At 46.2% G+C, this 20,938-nt stretch overlaps 1 protein-coding gene across 4 annotated transcripts in view; it reads right to left on the bottom strand.

Moving 5' to 3' along the window:
- Window positions 1-11,354: 11,354 nt before the first annotated feature.
- Window positions 11,355-20,938, bottom strand: part of ZBTB16 (zinc finger and BTB domain containing 16) — a 190,948-nt gene continuing 181,364 nt past the window's right edge. For all 4 annotated transcript variants that reach the window (XM_083714002.1, XM_083714003.1, XM_083714004.1 and 1 more), the window contains exon 7: window positions 11,355-18,745. In XM_083714002.1, coding sequence (XP_083570128.1) covers window positions 18,516-18,745 — 230 coding nt within the window. In that variant the 3' untranslated portion in view covers window positions 11,355-18,515. The remainder of the gene's footprint in view (window positions 18,746-20,938) is intronic.

The raw sequence follows: 20,938 nt of genomic DNA, 5'->3' as shown, positions 1-20,938 counted from the left end.
CGTTGACTTATAAAGCTGTGCATTGGAGCTTCCATCTGTTTTGCGGAATAGATGCAGATCCCATCCAGTCGTTCCTTACTATCACCTCTTCACAGAGGATGGCCTTATGGTGTCACCTCTTTCTTGTATGTCACCACCAGCTCAAAGCTCCAGCTGCAGCAAATGAAAAAGGAAGCATGCTTTATCTGTGTGGACTGCCAGAAGTGGTGTCCACTCTGCCAAAAACTTTCATCAAAGTCACAAGAGGCTGATGCTGAGAAGTGGGTGCATTTTTTTGGTGACAAAGTATGTTTTTCAGGCATGGTATATGTTGCCTATGGAACTTGTTGCCATGCAGTGCCTGTGTAGCCACTTGCAGTAATACTGTGTGAGAGATTAAATGAATACCTACAAGCCCACTTGGAGATTTAGCAACCTCTGTATTGAAGGGAGGTTCTGACAAGGTGATATTACAGGTAATAGCCATCCCATTGGCCTCATGGTATGCAGTTAGCTACTGTCAGTATGTTGAGATAGTTCAGCTACAGGTTTGTGACAGCCAATTAGCACATCACATCTCTGATGGTTTATATGTACACCTAACATGTGCAAACAACATGTACCCCAGAGTTACATGCATCCCTGTAACCAGCATGCACCCAGTGACAAACCTAGGTTTGTTTCCATGTAATGTGTGAAATGGTCCTGAGCCAGCATGCCTCTGTTTTCCTGGCAGTCTAGTAGCAAATGGCAGGGGAGCTTCCCCAGTTGAACAGGCCTTTTCTCCGTTAATGGTTTACCCTGCGGGCTTCGCAGATTGACCATCAAGAACTAGTATGTTTGAAGGGGTTTCTGCACAGGTTGGACCTTCAGATCCAACTTTCAACTCAACAAGCTAGATGTTCTACAGAAGGACTGGTATGAATTAGAAGCCACTTGAGATGAGATAGTGTCTAGCACTGACAAGATTCCACATGGTATTTGGATCAGTTTAGCTTGAGGACTCTTAAGTCCTTCCAACATCTGCTGAGCACCGGGCTGCGATGTTGACCATCCCACCTGCAAGAAAAAATATCAGCGTGACTGGCAGGTGGTAACCAGTATGGTGCAAGTGTGGGATCTCGGTAGCAGGGTTCGCAATAATGTGCTGATGATCTGTAAGTGGCTGGCTATTGATGAGGTGTCCAGCTAAAGAGTTAGTAAGACACTAAATCAGCCCCATTGATCCTAGCGAGATCGATGGTGCTACAGACCTGATCACTGCAACGGGCAATTAACAACCGCTGGAATGAGCTGCCTTCATGTAACATCAAATGCTTCAACAGACAAATCCAATCGCCACATCGATCTGGCCCTTCCTGGTGCCGTGACAAGGTGTGTGTGTTCCGTGCGTACATTCAAAAAGCAAGTGTTGGAGTAGAGAATGCACAGGCACCTGAATGCATGAGAGGCACACCCATTCACATCTCACCTGAGCGTCTCTTCCTTAATGAGTATGCTGGGTGGATAATGCCTACAGCTAAACTGAGTTTTGGGCCTCCTCTATTTACTCCACTCTGCATTTTAGGAAAAAGCTCAGTTGTCTGGGTTTCGTAGGCTATCCTTTATCAATCTGTTCACATTTTTAGACAAATGATTGAAGCTATTATCAAAATTTACTACTCAAGATAGCAAAAACTGGGTTTCTTTCTGTGTGCATGTTTGGGTGGGCCTGTGGCCTTGCATCACACTTGCATACATCACTCTGTGGCTGAGTCCAGCTCTGAATTTGGGGTTAGCATTTGGGGACATACGTTTAGCTAACAGGGATTTGAATGGATTCATTTGGTAGTAATGCTAATTAGTGATTATCCGAGTTGCCTGGCTAGTAGTCTCTGACTCCTAAAAGGCTTTTTGGGAGAAATGTAATGGGTCTAGATTCAGTGTTAAGACTGAGACTGAAATGAATTTGGAGTGAGGATAGTTTGAACCTACCTTCACCAGAACAGATAAAAGGTGTCCTCAGTGCTATTTTTCTAGAAAAATAGGTGCTGGAACTCACCATGAACACCTCCTTTGTTCTCTTTTAATGGCAATGGTGCCTAGCCAAGAGATGCTGGAACTGTGTTCTAGTGAGTTCTGGTGGAAAAAAAAGGCCTGTGTGTACAGAAGAAGAAGAAGAGGAGGAGGAGGAGGAGGAGGAGGAGGAGGAGGAGGAGTTTGGCCTTGATATCCCGCCTTTCACTCCCCTTAAGGAGTCTCAAAGTGGCTAACAATCTCCTTTCCCTTCCTCCCCCACAACAAACACTCTGTGAGGTGAGTGGGGCTGAGAGACTTCAGAGAAGTGTAACTAGCCCAAGGCCACCCAGCAGCTGCATGTGGAGGAGTGGAGACGCGAACCCGGTTCCCTGGATTACGTGACTACCGCTCTTAACCACTACACCAAGCTGGCTCCCTGAATATGGCACATAGATACATTACATCAATATTGTGATTTAGTTTTCAAAATCTTTCCCAAAGGAAATGTTAAAAAGAACAATTTGGGATTGAAATGTAGAAATAAAATGTGTGCTGAATCTTATTTTGAAGGTCAGGCACATTGAAAGAAAGGAACACTAACGTTGGTTGGTGTGTTATTGCACCTACGTGAAATATCCTTGAATGACTCTATGGTCTTGAGGAGAGTATTCTGCTAAGCCAGATTTGGCCTGTGGTGATAACAGGGTTCTTTTGCCTTCTCCTACAACTCACTCCACCAGCTGTCAGTCTGGAGATGATACCTTCTTCTCTAAAAGATCTCAAATTGGATCCAGCCTTCCATCCTTTTTTTTTGCCTTTTTTGCTGTTTCAGAGCAACAGCCTTCCTCTGCAGAGGGGTGGCTTCTTGGGCAGCCGCTGATGTAATATTCAGCATGGGTCAGTTTCCTGAGCCTCCTGGTTTTCTAACTTCTATGGCGCCTCTTGCTCACCTGTCCTCTGCTTGCACGCCCTTTGAGATGGGTTGAGCTGTGAGGAGCTGGCTAATGCATGGTGCTGCTTTGTTGGAGGTAGGAAGCAGAGTTCCTTGGTTCCTTCTGGCTGATCCCTCCAGCAGACTGCCTCCACACTTAAATCCTCCTTTGCAGGATGTTCCACGCCTGGGAGTGCATTTGTGTGGAGAATGCATTTAGCCTGTTGTTATCTAGCACGGAGCCCTGAATTTGCAACTGTGCAGTTGCATCCGCACAAACCACTGATCGAGGTGGCAACAAGCAACCCAGATTATGCAACTGTGTTTCAGGAGGCTGCCAGGGTTGCATCCTGCACAGGAGGATTTGGACAGATGTGACAAATACCTTCCTTGAGAAGAGAGGGGCTTGTGTCAACTGGCGCCTTCAGCAAGGCATGAGCATTTTGTGGTTTGTCCACACGATGGCAGCCTAGCCCAGTGATTCCACTGTACACAAGCTTTTAAACAGAGAAGGGGTATAGATCTTCCACAGCAGGTGTTCACATCTCTCCCGGACCTCACCCCTGCCATACCCCACAGAGCAGAGTGGGAAGATTCAGGATGGCAGTGGTGGTGGGGGGCAGCTTTTGATCTGTGGGGCCTACAAAGGAAGCCAGCTGAGGAGCTCGTTGAGCAAAATCCACAAGTGGTGTTTGGGGGACGTTATGTTTTTAGGCATGGAGGGACTGGTTATTAGCAGAATCTATACCAGGGCATGGTCAATTGTTGTCACTTGGGCTTCTATGCTCTCATTCTCTAGCCCATGAGGCTGCAATGATATTGTGAAGTAATACTACTTCAGTAAATACCTTCATATGATGCCAAGATCTGAGAAGAGGGCTTCCACATCCGACGGATGATTGATCAGAAGCTTGAAATGGAGTTTAACTCCATTTGGGAGGAGGTAAGTGTTGCAGCAAAATCAACAAGAAAAATGACTCGAGTGTTGGTAGTCTGAACCCTGAGGACCCTAAAGTCAAAAGCCCCATTCTAAACACACTGTGCTTCTTCTAGGTTTGCAAATATTTGGCTTTCCAGTCAAATTCACACACACACACACACACACACACACACACACACACACACACACTGCTTTTTCTAGGCTTGCCAGATATTTGCCTGGAAATTCTCTCTCTCTCTCTCTCTCTCTCTCTCTCTCTCTCTCTCTCTCACACACACACACACACACACACACACACACACAAATAATACTCTTAAATAGATAGGATGGAGCTTACTTCCTGGTAAGTTTCTGTATTGCAGTTGTAGGCTTAAGATGTAAACCAGAGAAGTCCTGTGGTTCTCAGCAAGGAAACAGTATGATGGCAAGTTAGGAGTGTGTGTGTGTGTGTTCTTGTTGAAAATTTAAAGGAAAGGTGGGCAAGGCTACTGAGGTCCCTCCCGCAATCAAATGATGCTTCTGTAAGGCATGTTTGGCTGCCTGGGCCTGGACGCAGCCACAAGGCTGTCCATTGTTTCCAAGCCAGGAGCCATTTTGACTGCACAGAGCCACCGATCATGTCTATATAGCTCATCAATAATTTAAAGGGTAAACAACACTTTACATTAAGCGACACTAATTACCCCTGTAGATCCCACATAATTAACATTTAACTGCATTTTAATTTTTATGGGAGTACTCCACCCCCTCGGCCCCCACCTGCACGTTACATTGGCTGGTACCCAAAGACTTCACACATTCCAGGCATTGCCCTAGCACCACCATCAAAGGAGGCTGCCCCTTTCTCTCACCCAGAGATTGCTACTGTTATTAGCACCCGTCTGTCTCGAGAGATGAGGGAGAAAGCTTTCGGAGGTGAAGTCAAACTGCTGCGCTAGCAGCACTGAAGCAACCTCCTTGTGGTGCAAGCCTGGGAAGTGTGGATGAAGGGCCTGGGATGCCCAGATGACCAAAACCCCCTCTCGACCTCACTGATGTGATCCAAAGGAAAGCAGAGCAATATGTTTGGCACCAGCTGGGCTGCAGGAGTTGCTAGAAGAAGGCATATCATGTCTCATCCAAGTGCTTTAGGGACTCCACATTGGATTTGTGTTGGGTTAACTCCTTAGCCTTTTCCCACAAGGCAGCAGAAGTTTAGCACCAGTGTTTTCCTTCTCCTAGATGGGCTACGGTCTCAGGTTGATGAGCCCCATTTGCCCCACCCTTCCCTCTACAGCACATCCAAACCCCACCTTCTGGACCATTGGACCCATTACTGGTCACATCCACTCAATCTTCCAGAGCCTGTCTTTGCATGCAGCAGAAGTCCCTAACTCACGGAGGGTTTTAGAACCAATGGCTACCTTCACCTTGTTTAGCCGTCCAGTCGAAGCCGTTTCTGGGCTGTGGCTGCTGTTGCATGTTGACAGCTTCTCAGAGCCCCAGGTAAGAGTTGAGTGCAGGCTGGGGACCAAAGGTGGACAAACAACCCCAAAGGAGCCTGATGTTTTTCCCCACCAGAGGTACTAGTAAAGATAAAGGGACCCCTGACCATTAGGTCCAGTCGTGACCGACACTGGGGTTGCGGCACTCATCTTGTTTTATTGGCCAAGGGAGCCGGCGTACAGCTTCCGGGTCATGTGGCCAGCATGACTAAGCCGCTTCTGGCGAACCATAGCAGCGCACGGAAACGCCGTTTACCTTCCTGCAGGAGCGGTACCTATTTATCTACTTGCACTTTGACGTGCTTTCGAACTACTAGGTTGGCAGGAGCAGGGACCGAGCAAACGGGAGCTCACCCTGTCGCGGGGATTCGAACCACCGACCTTCTGATCGGCAAGTCCTAGGCTCTGTGGTTTAACCCACAGCCCCACCCATGTCCCTTACCAGAGGTACTAGCCCTCCCCTAACACCCCATACACCCTGATCGCTGCTGTACAAAGCAGCAACTCTTAAAGTGGGTTCCAGCTTCTCTCTGCATGCCCAAGGCTGGCCCAGGACAGTTTGGCACCAAACAGGGCACGACCCACCGGGACGCTCTCCTGTGTACAGCCCAGTTGAGATGAATGGGAGCCACGGCGTAGGACCCCAGCAGCTGTTTCCTTTTGAGTCAGGCAAGCCGGGTCCCGCATGTTGGCATAAAAGGCATACGAGCCCCAGCAAAGGGTTGTACAGTTTGCATCTAAATAAAAGGAGCGCAAGCACTGCAGTTAATGTAGTCAGTAAATAAATAAAGGAGGGCTTTAAGCTTAGGGTACAGCAATCAGTTTAGAACTACAGGATAATTAACCCAGCAGGGGGCCGGAGCAGCCTATAGTCAGGTTTAAATGAACGAGTTCACTTTCATTGAGGCAGACTTGCTCAGCTCCCCAGGGAGTATAAAAATACGCTGGGGGAAGAGCCGGTGAAAGACACCAAGCAGAGGCGTGTGCAGGGCTGGAGCAGGCCTAGCGGACCACCGCCCTCACCCCTCGAACCCAGAAGAGCTCTTCTTCCAGAATTCCTTGGCTAAATAAATGTGGCTGATTTTGAAGCATGAAATCATACACTCCTTGCTTAAGCATTTCACACCATCCCAGGCACCTTTGCCTCTCGTCATCCTGTCATGGCTGCCATGTTTGCCAACATTATGTGACTGAGTTGCCCCCCCCACCAAAACCCCCCACAAATTTTTAATGCCTGGGAATGTATGCTGTGCCATAGAAGTTCAAACAGGGGTATAGAGGTGGGGAGCAGCTAAGCTTGTACATCCAGGGTGGAGAAACTCAAGCTGAGGGGAGAATTCAAATGAAGCACACTTATTGCCCACGAAATGCTCCTACCACTGCTAATGAAAGGATGAGCCTAAGGCAGTTTTCAAGTCACCTCTGCCAAATGAGGAGTGCTGGGCTCGCCTCAATTTCTCCCCCAGGGGGCAGACTGTAGTGAATTATATGGTTTGAATGGACCTGTTTGGTCATAACAAGACCCAAGCAAGGCCTATTGACTGGTTGGGGAATCTCCAGACCTAGGCATGCAGTCCTCCCCAGCTGCAATGCCGCCTGACCATTTGAGGTAAGCTCACTTATATTGAGTCAGAATATAGCCTGGAGAAGAGGAGGTTAAGGGGTGATATGATAGCCATGTTCAAATATATAAAAGGATGTCACATAGAGGAGGGAGAAAGGTTGTTTTCTGCTGTTCCAGAGAAGCGGACACGCAGCAATGGATCCAAACTACAAGAAAGAAGATTCCACCTAAACATTAGGAAGAACTTCCTGACAGTAAGAGCTGTTCGACAGTGGAATTTGCTGCCAAGGAGTGTGGTGGAGTCTCCTTCTTTGGAGGTCTTTAAGCAGAGGCTTGACAACCATATGTCAGGAGTGCTCTGATGGTGTTTCCTGCTTGGCAGGGGGTTGGACTCGATGGCCCTTGTGGTCTCTTGCAACTCTATGATTCTATGATTCTATGATTCTATGATGGATCCATCTGGCGCAGTATTGCTGACACTGACTGGCAGAAATGCTCCAGGGTTTCGGGCAGGGCACACTGCCACTGAGCAATGGTCTTTCTCCCTCTCCAGTAGCCCTCAGCCTCACCAAGGGCATCACTGGAGTCAACCTCCTTGCTTGCTACTGCACACCAAATCTAGACTTGGCAATCCATGTTGCCCGAAGGATTTTTCTTTTGGAAGTGATTTTGGAAGTGCCCGCTTGGGTGAAAAGCAGCCAATATTATTTCAAAGAAATGGGAAAGGGGGGGGGCAGCAACAGTTTTGCTGCAAATGGGCAGGGGGAGAAAGGCCTTCCTGCTGAAAACTTGAAGTGCTCTTGAGGTCCTTGGTAGGGCAGCTCTCCAAGCAATGATTCTGCCAAGCTGAGGAAAAAAAAACCCTCATGGGAGTAATTCGGGCACATCTTTTCTTTGCTTTTCACCAAATAAACCCCAAATAGAACTATCCTCCTCTAATCACATGTTTGGAGAAAATGCTGTTCCTTTTCCTGGATGGATTGGCTTTCAGAAAAAATCCAAAATTGCTCAAAGTGATGAGCGAAATGCATGGAACCATCACACACAAAGTTTTAAACAATCCAAGAATAAAAGCCACATGTTACAACATTAGCAGAAAGAGGAGGTGTATTGCCAGTGGTACTTTCATCTGGACAAAAAGGCAGATCTTTGGACTTCATCTGTTCCCAGACAACTCCTCACTGGGAATCTCGTGGGACACCCTTTATTACAGTTGGCCATAGCTCAACAGTCTTCCACATTTTGTGACAGGGTGATTTGGCCACCCAAAATGCCCAGTCCAGTTCATTTTTCCTTCTGTCGCTGAGTTGCCCCTCCAGATCTGTGGGGCAGCTGAGCCTATCTATAAATATAGGGTTTTAAGCCACCACAAAGCTTCTCCTGGCTCACATTGTCAGGTCCCCTTTCTATCCATTAGATCATATCTGGGTCAAAGAGCACAGAAGGGGGGGAAAAGCCCCCCTGCCACACAATGTCTATTCAACCTCAGGCTCTATTCACTCAGGTCTTTTCCCCCCACAGCCAAGGACACGTGACCCTCCTCCCTGCTCCTTAGCCTAAGCCCCTACCTTTTGATGTTCGACAGCAGAAAACTGCAATTAAATGTTGTTCTCAAGATGATGCCCTAAAGTAAGCTTGGGTGAGAGTCATTCAAGCAGGGAGCAGGCAACACAGATGCAAGTTTGGCTGGGGGCCAGGGGGCTGTGGAGAAAGAGAAGAGGAAAGCCTGAACTTTGTTTAGCAATTTGGACCTGTTTGTTTATGACATTCGTTTTGCAAAGAAAGTGACATCTGGAGAAAGCAAAGGAGGTTCTTCAGCACACAAGGGACGATGAAGGGTTGTGCAGATATTCGTGGGGTCCTATGTATGTTTATTTAGAAGTAAGTCTACTGCTTATATGGTTGGGCTGAGCAGTTACTGTTTTTAGAAAGCTACAGGGGCAGCCCAGGTAGGGATGCAACTGTGAGGAGTCACAGAGTGTGGCTTTCAGATTTCATGAAAGGTCTGCTATATTCTGTTCGATAAGCCTTATCATATTGAAGGACAGATCCTGAAGCTTAGGCTCCAATACTTTGGCCACCTCATGAGAAGAGAAGACTCCCTGGAAAAGACCCTGATGTTGAGAAAGATTGAGGGCACAAGGAGAAGGGGACGACAGAGGACGAGATGGCTGGACAGTGTTCTCGAAGCTACCAGCATGAGTTTGACCAAACTGTGGGAGGCAGTGGAAGACAGAAGTGCCTGGCGTGCTCTGGTCCATGGGGTCACGAAGAGTCGGACACGATTAAATGACTAAACAACAACAACAAGCCTTAACTGACTTCAGTAGGACATGGACCCAAGTAAGCACAGATAGGACAGCAGCCAGAGAGAGGAGGACCAAATTGTATTGGACATTACGGTTGCATTTTATGGCTATTATCTACATTGTTTATAATGTTGTAAACTGCCTGTTGACTATGGGTGGTATATGAGTGTCTTAATACAGGAATAAAAGGTGACACTTAAAGCACAAGACCATATTGCCTGCTCTGGAGAGCATAAGGGACTTTCCATTTGCCTATCTGCTGAGCCCCTGTTTTCAAATACCGTCTTTGTTCTGCCTTCCAGAGCATTGGTGAAAAGGTGCTAGATGCTCTCCTTTGGACACTTTGGCACTTTACAAGGTGGAGTGCACTGAAAGGGGCTCCCCCTATTGGCCTGGATGTTTTTCTGCTGACTTTAACGCAGTACTTTAACGAGGGAAACCGTTTAATCCATCATTACAACATCATTGGGGAAGTCATTTTGGAGAACGTCTAAACACTCTCTCATATTAGAGGATGCACTTCAAAATTTAAAAAGGAAGCCTGTTCAGAATATTAAAAAAATGTATATTACTGTCAATTGTAGAAACTGGAGATTGTTAAGATTTACCAGTATGTGTTGATAATCCCTCCACTAGCCATGGCAGCATGGAGCTCCCATCCCTCACCCAGGAGATCCTCATTCCTAGCGCCGATTGCACTTATGCTCCAATGTTTGGTGGTTCCAAAACTTTGCCTTCCTAAAGACCAATTGAAAATGACATGATATGTTTTTTTGCCTGTGGTAGCAATTGTAATGTTCTGTGCTAGATGCTGTACGATGCTTAATTGTAATTTTATCGCTTCTTTTATTTCTTATGTTGTATTTCATTATATTACCATTCACATTCCACAGATGTCAAACTGTACTATACAATACAGAACAACATAAGAAACAAAGGAAGCAATGAAACATAGTAAAAAAATTCAGTATATTTAACATGGACATGCTGTGGACCATGTGAACAGAGCATGGGCCACCATTTTGGAATCCATGCACCAGGGTGTTTTGGAGTCAAATTAACGTTGCACATTCCAACCTGGGCCCACCTGCTTACCCCATTGCCCCACTACCAAGCCTTCTTATGAGGAGTAGTTGAGGGAGTTGGGAATGTTTAGCTTGGAGACACGAAGACTGACAGGTGATATGAGAGCCATCTTTAAATATCTGAAGGGTCGTCACATGGATGATGGGGCAAGCTTGTTTTCTGCTACTACAGAGGGTAGGACCAGAATGAATAGGCACGAATTACAAGAAATGGGATTCCAAATGAACACCAGGATGAACCTTTTGACAGCGAGAACTGTTTGACAGTGGAATAATAATTAGAATTAGAATTAGAATTAGAATTAGAATTAGAATTAGAATTAGAATTAGAATTAGAATTAGAATTAGAATTTTAGAATTAGAATTATTAGAATTAGAATTTATATACTGCCCTATACCCAAGGGTCTCAGGGTGGTTCACAGAATAAAATCAAGATATAAAACTACAAAATACCTAATAAAAATAAAAACAACAACCCAATAGCCCCTCCAACCCCCAACCCACATTTTAAAAGGGCATAGGATATAAATTGGATCAACCAAAGGCCTGGTTAAAATGGAACGTTTTTGCCTGGCACCTAGAGGTGTATAATGAAGGTGCCAGGCGAACTTCCCTGGAGAGAGCATTCCATAGATGGGGAGCCACTGCAGAGAAGGCCCTGTTCTTGTGTTGCCACCCTCCGGACCTCTCGAAGAGGAGGCACATGAAGGAGGGCCTCAGGAGATGATCTCAGGTTCCAGGTAGGTTCATATGGACTCCATTGGAGGGTGGTGGACTTTATTAGAAGTTTTTAAACAGAGGTGGGATGGCCACTCATCATGGATGCTTTAGTTGTGATTCTTGTACTGCAAGGGGTTGGACTAGATGATTCTTGGGGGCATCCTTCCAACTCTACAATTCTATTATTCGAAGGCATTGCTGGAGCAGGTGGGGTGGGAGAGGACATTTGGAATGAGGCAAGTGAGTTCATCATATGTAACCAATCCTGCCACCCCAGCAGTAGCAATAAAATAAAATAAAATAAAAATGCAGGGAGCCAAAGGAAACACCGAGGCAACAGGTATCAACGACTGAATTAACTTTATTGGTTTTTTTTTTTCCTAACTGCAGATTCAAGGTATACAACTGAACATTGCTATTTTCCTTATGAGACTTATAAATAAAAATACAAAAAATGTCCACTACAAAAAAATCTACTGTTAGTAGGATGTAAAAAATATTCTCTTTGCTATAGAAGGCACAAACTTCACTTAGTGACAAATGGAGAGAGAAAAAAACCTGCAGCAGTAAATTCTTTAATTTTTTTTAAACCTTTTCTTAATATTTTTTTTCCTCGCCAGAAACACTGAAGATTTTACAAAGGACCACACCTGCACCCAACACAGAAGGACAGATGCAGAGGCAGACAGCGGCAACTAGTGGGTGGGGGGGACATCACAACTTTTTAATCAGGGTGGGGGAGGGAATCTGATTTATGGTGTGTGTGTGTTTGTGTGTGTGTGTGTTATCTTTAAGCTAAATGCGTCTGTGACTCTAGAGGAACACATAACGAGACTCACAAGCAGCACTGCAAAGGAACAAATGGAAGAATATTTTGTACAGAGGAAAAAAAAATACACAATGGAGGAAGGGTTGGGGGTGGGAAACCCCAAATCGAAACATAACAACAGCAACAACAATTAAAACAAAAACAAAAACAAATGGGCACCTTCTAAAGTTAGGCTAACAGGAGGTGCTGAGGTAGACAGAGCCAGGACAGCAATTAAAAACACTATTTATTCATTTTTTAATACGAAGCAATCAAACTGGCACTTGTGCTGTCACAACGTTAAGAGACAAGCAAAAAACAAAAACAAAAACAAACCAACAAAAATTAATAATAAGCTTTTAAATTTGCTTGGTCCAGAAGGACAACAATTGGTCCTCAGTGCTATAATATATATTTATATATATATATATTTTATGAACATAAAACGTCATGGAGACATAGCATGGCTTCTTAGCCTCAAAAGATCATGCATACTTTTAACACTATGTAAAACAAACACCAAGACACACGCCCAGATATTGGCACCCTAGGGTGCTCAGGGATGTCATGGCAGCAGGGGGAGCAAATGCGGGTGTGGAAGTTCTCCAGGCCCAGGCAAGATCAGGAGACTCATCCAGACTCTTGTTGAATATGGACAGTAAGCTTCCTCTGCCTCCATTAATTATCCATTGCCCACGTGACACTCTCCTCCAAATCACCAACTTTCAACACTTTGCTCTCCCTCAGTCCAGGTTCTGTCATACCTATCTCCTGTTGTTGTGTGGGAAAATCCAGATCGAGGGAGGGGAAAAGGTGGGAAGGCAGCAGTTTGGAGGAGAACGTCATATGGGGCAAGAGAGAAGGAATGGAAGCACATAACGTGCTTCCTGTCCACACTGAATGACAGTATGGATGAGTCCTTGGATTCTCTCTCTATCCCCACCCTGCAGCTTATGATGGTGGGTGACTGAGCGAGAGAACCTCGCACCACAACAGAAGAGCAAGCTTTCAGGGGGAAGGGGCTGGTTTGCGGCAGAAGATTTGTAGGACACTTAGAGTGAACACTAATTGGAAAGGTGGCTGACAAATTGTTACCTCTATTAGTACAACTGAGGATGGTGGCATTCTGGAACAAGAAGAAGCAACTTCAGGGTTTTTTAAAGCGCTGAAACCTACAGGAAGCCAGGAGTTTGGAAGCGGGGGGAAAGGGGCATATGAGGGAAAAAATTCTCAAATAAAGGACGGTAGAGCATACCATGACATCCCCTTTGCAACAAAGTCCAACCCATTTCCCCAGGGTACCAAATAACTGAGCAGGCATTGCAGCAATTTCCCCCTCTTTTAAATGTGAAACAAAATCCTATCCTTTTTTTTTTACTAGGCACAAAGATAAAACAAGCCATCTTCCCAAAGTTGTGTAGTAAATCAGTGCCTGTCTTGCTGCTTCCGCCACAAAGCAGCAAAAATAATTCAAAAGAAAAAAAGTTATTTTTCTTTCTTTCTCACACAGACATGCAGAAAATGCACACTCACACATGTATCTATACAATGCATCTGAAAATGCTTTCCGTTGGTTTTTTTTTTTTTTTGAAGTTTATTCCCAAAGCAATATACTTGCAAAAAAATAAAAAGTGTTACGCAGGACAGCCAGAATTGTGAATTTCCATACGGCGGGTGGGCAAAGCTTGAAGGGAAATTGTGTAAGGCATTTGTACCCCAGAGTACCATAAAGTGTGCTAAAAAAATGGCAGTTTAAGTGGGGGTTATTTGCGTGGCAAATGGAACACAGCAATCAGGCCACTCTACAGAGCACCTCGCAAAAACTGCTGGTGCTTTAAAGTTGGGGAATCCCTTTCCCTTCTAAATTCAGATCTGGTTTGTGCGATCCTAACTTTTAGATCAAGTCAGCAACATGCTTCCCCATCCCCATAACCGGGCAATCTTCTGGATTGTGTTGTGTTCACTGATCAAAAACAACTTCGCCCACATTCCCATCGACATTCATAATGTAGCAGACGCCTTGCAAACAACCAAAACATTCAGAGGAAAATGGCATCTTCCTGCAGAAGAGGGAAGGGCAGTTGCAGTGAAAACGTGCATTTCCAGTAAGGATGCCTCTATAGGAAACTGCAAGGATCACTGCCACCTCCCTGCCTACCTCAAGGCCACATTTCTGGATGCAAGAAAGGCCCACACAGAGGTTGACCAGGAGGTTAAATTGCGTATCCCAAACTGCACTTAGGAAGCTGCGATTTCACCCTGATTTAGTACCATCCTAGATTACAACAATACTGCTATTATTTAATACTAGGGCTTACACACACACACACACACACACACACACACACACACAGAGGCAGGCATACAGATTCCTGTTCACATTACAAAAGGAGAGGGGTCAGAGAGAGAACATCATCCTACTTAAAACTGACACAGGGACTAACAAATGTTACAAAAATATTACACTCTGCAAATAATGTCATCAGTCCAACACTTTCAGCTTGGTGGGGCGGAAGGGCAAAGGCTCCTCAAATGAGCAACCTTTTTTTTTTTTTTTAAATCAAGAAAACAACAAGAACACCATCAATAGCCCAATAATGTCGGGAGCACATAGACACAACCTTATGGCCATCTCTGGCAAAATGTGACATTGGTACGCTTACTGCATATTTCTCTTTAAAGGGTCTGCCTTAAATGACGTCATATTTTTTTCACATTATAAACAAAACTCTACTTAGCTATTCACATATTCAAGTTTAACTGTTCGTTTTTCTTCCTTTACCAAATCGCTAACTTTTCCACTAAACTGTCAAAACTCTCTCAACTGTTACAATGACACATATTCTCTCTCCTCTTATTCCTCCCCCTCCCTCCTTCCCTCCCCCCACCCCATTTTAAGGCCTTCAGTATTTAACCAACAGTTGAGACAAGATCAGAGGAGCAGGGGTAGGGTGGGGTGGACAGCAGTATAGAGACACTCCGTTAAAATTCCCTTTTCTTCCATCTATGCAAGGCTCCCCTAAAACTTTCTTTCCCCCATATATAAAATGAAGCTAAATTACAGAATAAAAATTTACACTGGCAAAATATAAAGCATGAGATGAAAATTGAAATGAACATCACAAAGCGAAAAAGAAAAAAAAACTTAACAAAAAAACACAAATATTGCAAAAATGTGCTTCCCTTACTGCGAAAAAAAACCCTCTCACCAACACCCCCCTCCCCAATTTAAAAGAGGTAGCTTTCAAGATAATACGACCCACTTTCCATCAGGCAGGCCATTAAAACAAAACACCAATTTTGGTAATAATAATACATGATAAAATAAAAATAAGGCTGACGTGGGAACCGACTGCCACGGCGCTTTTGTGGCTGTGCTGTGGTACTTTGGCGCATCACGCAAATACTCTCTCTGCAGGCGCCGTGATTCAGCCCTTTCAGCAATCAACCTAAAACACTTCTCTCCCCCCTCCCCCACAAAAAAGCCAATGCAAACAAGCTCATGAGGTCACAAGAAACTGAGGTAATTTCAAGTACAATGTGCTAAATGCAGAAATCATTAAACGTAACGTAAAATTAAGAACGCAAAAACAAAGGAAAGCATAAACAACAACCCTTTCCCATTCGACTCCTTCAGAGACAGAGGACTGGGCAGGAGGATTGGCGGGGCAGGCATGTTTCAAAAGCCATCACCTGGGTGGGGGGTGGACAGAAGAAGGAAGTGGGCCTCACTTGTACTTAGGGCACCTTGTCAAGAGGGACAAGGAAGAATTCAAGATCGCTGCCCTGATTGTAGCAGGAGGTATGAGATGCGGGAGAACTAAGCAAGTCAGAAAAAGAGGGAGGGGTGCAGCACCCCAAGACAAGCTTTCAGATACTGCTGAACTACAGTACCCATCATCCTTTGCAATTGGCCATGCTGGGAGCTGTAGTCCAGCAACATCTGGAAAGCTGTAGGCTGCCCGCTCCCTGCTCTAAGAAGGTGGCAGGCAACTCATAGGACACGTCCATCCCATGGATGACAACCAGCTGGCCCACCCCTCTAGGCAGCTAATGTAACTCCAGGCAAAGTCCTCACTGGGGGGTTTCAGGAAGGGGGGGATGAACCCAACCAGAAGACACACACACACACACACACACACACTGCTTACAGTCAACATTTCCCTCCCAAATTCCACAAGAGATAGAGGCTCAATCTGTGCCTTTCAATGTTTGCCTTGACCAAAGGGTAGGCAAGAGTGTAGCATGGGTTGCCGGTGCCCAGGGCAGGATAAGCAAGTGTTGCATTCCCCTAGTGGACTAGGCAGCGGTCAGTCCCTTCACCGTCCAGCATCTAATCAAGAGAGTCTCTCCTTGCAAACTAGCTCCAACCTGGGAGCAGGGATAAGGCAGAGAAACACGAAGCTGTGCCTCCTCACTCTCCTGCCCTTGCAGCAAGGCTTTGTGGACCATACACATGGCTGCATCAGTGCTTTCTTGCCTTTCTCTTCCACCCTCCCTCCTTGATGGGTGGCACCACTGCCCTCCACTCTCTCCCTCTTGGTTGGCCCAGGGGAGGGACGCTCTTGGGCGTCCCTTCGCTGGCCAAAAGGTAAAGAAGGCACCAGCACTGCCCCAGCCCCAAAGGCCTGACCTGGGAAAGGATTGTCTCCCTGCAGCTCCAGCTTCTATGAAGGAGCCTGTTGTGGGGGAACCTGGTTGCGCCCCCTCAGAAATTTGCACCTGTGGCCACGGCCCCCTGCAACTCCACGCTATGCCACTGAGGATGGGTTATCTCTCTGTTGACCTACTGTAGTAAGAATGCAAAGTGCCTCCATGGTTGCTGTAGGCAGACTGCACTTGCCTCGCTGGGCCAGTAGTTCCTCCCCAACCTTTGTGCAGATAGTATGAAGGCTGGCACTGGTGGGTTGGGGGAAGCATGTGCCTTTGATGCCCATTCAGCCCTAAGAGGGTTGCACATGAGCCCATGAAGCCCATGAAGTCCCCTTGGACACTGCAGCAAATTGGCTATGGAAGGCAAGACTCTGCAAATGCAGAGTACCCCATTGCTAAGAATTGGTATTAGAATTGGTATGTCCCTAGGCTTCCTCATGCCCACCAATAATGCAAATGCCAGTCTCATCTTTTAGTTCAATGATGGGGCTGCTTCCATGTTCACAAAGGAATGTGTGCATGGACCTTGTCCCTTCATGGAAGTAAATGGGGAAACTCTCTGTACATCAGATCCCTCTCCCAAATTCCAGGATCGTCAGATCGTCAGATCAGAGTGCTTGTTCCTGGAAGCCATTGCGTCTCCCACCAGCCTCTTCTGAAAGGAGCTGAAAAATAACTGTCCTCCCCACACCCCAGCTCCTCTGAGAAGGCTGACCACTCATATTAAGAAATGTGCAAAGTTATGCTGTCCCTAACTGGTTTCTCTCACCCGAACCCCTCTCCCACTCCCACTCAAAAGAAAACATTAAATTAAATTTAAAAGAATGCATAGAATGGTCTTTGGTCAGGAGAAAGCATTGTGACCTAGAAGGGATGGTCTACAGGTGAGTGGTGTGCTCTTGTAAACTCAACTTGACCTTGGTCATGCTCTGTGGGAAAATCTGTATTTTGCCTCAGGAGCACAGCCATGATGCAAACGATAGGCTCAAAATGGAAGCACAGGGAGGGGTGTCTATAGGGGAAATAATGACAATGTGATTTGCAGGCATCTCAGCACTTCCATTGCCCTCCCCACTCCCCACTCCGGAGAGCATAGTGAGAACAGTCCTACCCTCCCCCTTGGCTAAGGCCAGACACAAACACTCAGCACTCCCACCCCTTCTGCCCCGCAAGACCCTCAAGACTGAGGAAAGCAGGGCACAATGCTCCACATACCATCTGAAACTTTCACCCCAGCACCTTCTGTGGCACACCTATCCAATCCCACACCACTTCATTGGTGCCCCCTCAACCTCTGGCAACACTCCTGCTCCAAAGAGAATGGACTGGGAGGTTGAGCCACCTGCCAAAGGGATGGGACGGGGGAAGCAGATGAAGAGCAGCTTCCAGGGAATGTTGACACTGTAAACTGAAGCCTGTCCCAACTGGTGTCCTTCTCCCCAAGGATTGTGGGCTACTAGGGATCTGCATCTAAACGAGGTCACAATATACCTAACAGAGAATCCTCAGAGGCCTCATAAGACCAGTTCCCAAGGTTCCTTGGGGGAAATCAGGACGGCAACGCAGAAGTGAGGACTTGGTTTCAGTTTACAACATGAATGAGGCCTTGGTAAAATGCAACAGCCCCACTAAGGAGTAGAAGAGGCTAAACCAAACCCCTCCTAAGGCCCTTTATGAGCATGGAGAGACAGAGACACGCATGAGGCAACTGAAGACATGGCTAGGGCTGGGCTGAGAGAGGGGTGGGCTTTTTGTTGTTGTTGTTGTTAGCCTCTTGTGGGTTTTGGCCAGGGAACTCCAAAGAGTTTCCTTCCTCCTTCTCTTACTCCCGCTGCGATTGCAACAAGGACCCTCATGAGCTAGGAAGAAGATTGCCAGCAAATCCTAGTTGGACAGAAACAGAACCAGGTGGGGTGGGGTGGGATTGGGGAGAGAAAAAGAAGAAGGGAAAAGGAGAGTAGGGAGGCCAGAGACCACTTAGGGGGGTGGTTGGTTTTGCCCAGTCCTTCCCAGCTCCATCCCTTCATCCCTCCTCTTGTCCTGTTAGACATAGCAAAGGTACAGATAGGTCTTCTCTATCCTCCAGTCGGTGGGGATCTCTTCCGGCTTGTGGCCTTTCATGTGCTTCTGCATGGCAGAAAGACTTGGGCAGTACTCCAGGCAGATCGTGCACTGATATGGGGAGGCTCCGTTGTGGGTCCTGAGGTGCTTGATCATGGCAGAGTAGTCTCGGGACCGCTGGTGGCAGAGCTTGCACTCAAAGGGCTTCTCACCTGCAATTAGAGAAGCAAGGCAGGGGACAAGGGAAAAGTCACCGATTTGGAGAAAATGACAGCTCTGGGTGGCGCCTAAGCCAAAAACCAACCCTTCTGTTTCTCAAGGGGTTTTGATCCCCTGTGAAAGAGGTTTCCATCGTTATGCCCCATCCTCAAGACTCTTGAGAATTCCTTGGGGGTTCTGGTGGGTTTCGAACAAGGTGGTCAAAGGCGGTGTGTTTTTGATTCCCAGGAAACATTTCTCCAGTGCTCTGCAGCCTCCATGGCTGCCCATGCTTCCTGATTTGAAAAAACCCCAAGGGAGGAGGTTTACACTGGGCTTTGAATGAAACATGGGCACCCAGGGAGGCTGCAGGGTGCAGCTATCCAAGAGATGTGTTTTTGAATGAAAGAAAGGACCCTACAAAACCCCTCAGACACCATTAAAAAGATCAGCATTTATGTATTTATTCATTTACTTAATTACTTACATTTATATTCCACATTTGTTCTAAGGAGCTTAAGTTGGGGTACATAGTTTTCCTCCCCACCATTTTATCCTCAGAACAGCCCTGTCAGGTAGGCTGATCTGAGAGTGAGTGACTGGTCTGACGTCACCCACTAAGTTTCATGGGTGGGGGGGTATTTGAACCCTAGTCTCTCTCATGTTGTAGTCTAAGCAAGGCTGAGTACACTGTACTTAAAATGTACTTAAATCCAACATTTTGTGCCAGGGAGCCTAATCATTCTTCAGAAAGCAAGGTTGAATTCCTCAGCCTGGTCAAATAAAATTTGAGCTATTTTGTTGTTGTTATTGCATAATTCATTCTTTGCAAGTCATGGGAAAGAGCTATGCCCAGACTTTTGAGATTTCAGAATTGCAATAAGCACTGGAAGCTTTTTAAAAAGGCAGCAGAGATCCTCCCTAGGGAACTGTATTGTGTCCAATACCTCATTTTTAACCTTTTCTGTGTTCCTGTGAGATCACAGCACACAGAGAGCCATGGCTAAATGCAAAAAAAAAAAAAAAAAAAAAAAAAGGAGGGGGGGAAGAGTACTGCAAGCCCGCAAGTATTTTGTTGACTGGCTATGGGCTTATTTCATCTTTGCTCAAGTTACCATGCAGATGACCATCACCTTTACAGCAGAGTTACTCAGTCTTGCCCGGAGAGATATGTTTCAATACTGTCCACGGCAGCCCCGATCGAAAGCCAAAGGGGGCTCCTTTCGACGCAGTAATTAACTGCCTCAGTCTTCTCAATATTGATACCTGCTCTGTGCACAGACAGAGCGAATAATGAAGTAATGAACAGCAAAAGTGATCTAAATATTGACCTGCTATTTATATTAGTTGTGGGCTGCTGAAGCACTCAGCAATTCGCTAGCGGGCAGTGAGAGATCTGGGTTCCACAGTACACAAGAAATCTTCTGTCTTGTATTCAAAAAAGTGGGGAATCCCACATTCAGCAACAAAAGCATGGGGAAGAGGTGGATGAAATAGGGAAAATTGTCCTCATGGCTATCTATATAGAGGGCTGCCTTCTGCTGCAACCATGAAGGCAGAAATAGGAATATAGGAATCTGCCATATTGAATCAGACCATCTAGTTCAGTCTACTCAGATGGACAGTGGCTCTGTAGGGTTTCAAAAGAGTCTTTCCCAACCCTACTTAGAGATGCAAGGGATTGAACCTGGGACCTTCTGCATACAAAGCAGATGCTTTAGAACTCAGCTTTCACAAATGATTGCACAGAGAAGTCGTTTTCAGCTTCCTTTCTTCACCCTCCTTCTGATGGCACCCCTGAATGTCTCTTATGGAGCACATGTGAGCTGCAAAGGTTCTGGAGCCAAGGGCATGTGTCTCAGCTCATCTTGAGCATGTGTGAGGCCTTACAGGGGGAGGGTGTGTGACACATCGCTTCTGTTCCCTGTTAAATTCAGGGGGGGGGGCATTTAGAAGTGGCATGGATGAGCTGCCTTTTCAGGAAACTTGAACCTTGTCCTTGAGGACACCTGCTCAACTTCCAAAGGAATCCAAGGAGTGCCATTCAGAAATCGCAGATCAAGAAAAGCGAGGGAGCCAGCATTGTGCATACACCTCACTTTTTGGAATGACAATAGGTCACTTTCACTCTGCTGCTTTCCTCATCCCCTTCCTGCCACGACACCCATACCTGTTCAGTGCAAATGGAGGGAGAAAACACTGAGCTG

This window comes from Podarcis gaigeae (genome assembly GCF_964106915.1).
Source record: "Podarcis gaigeae genome assembly, chromosome: 15".
NCBI lineage: Eukaryota > Metazoa > Chordata > Lepidosauria > Squamata > Lacertidae > Podarcis > Podarcis gaigeae.
This window is presented reverse-complemented; position numbering and strand designations above follow the sequence as displayed.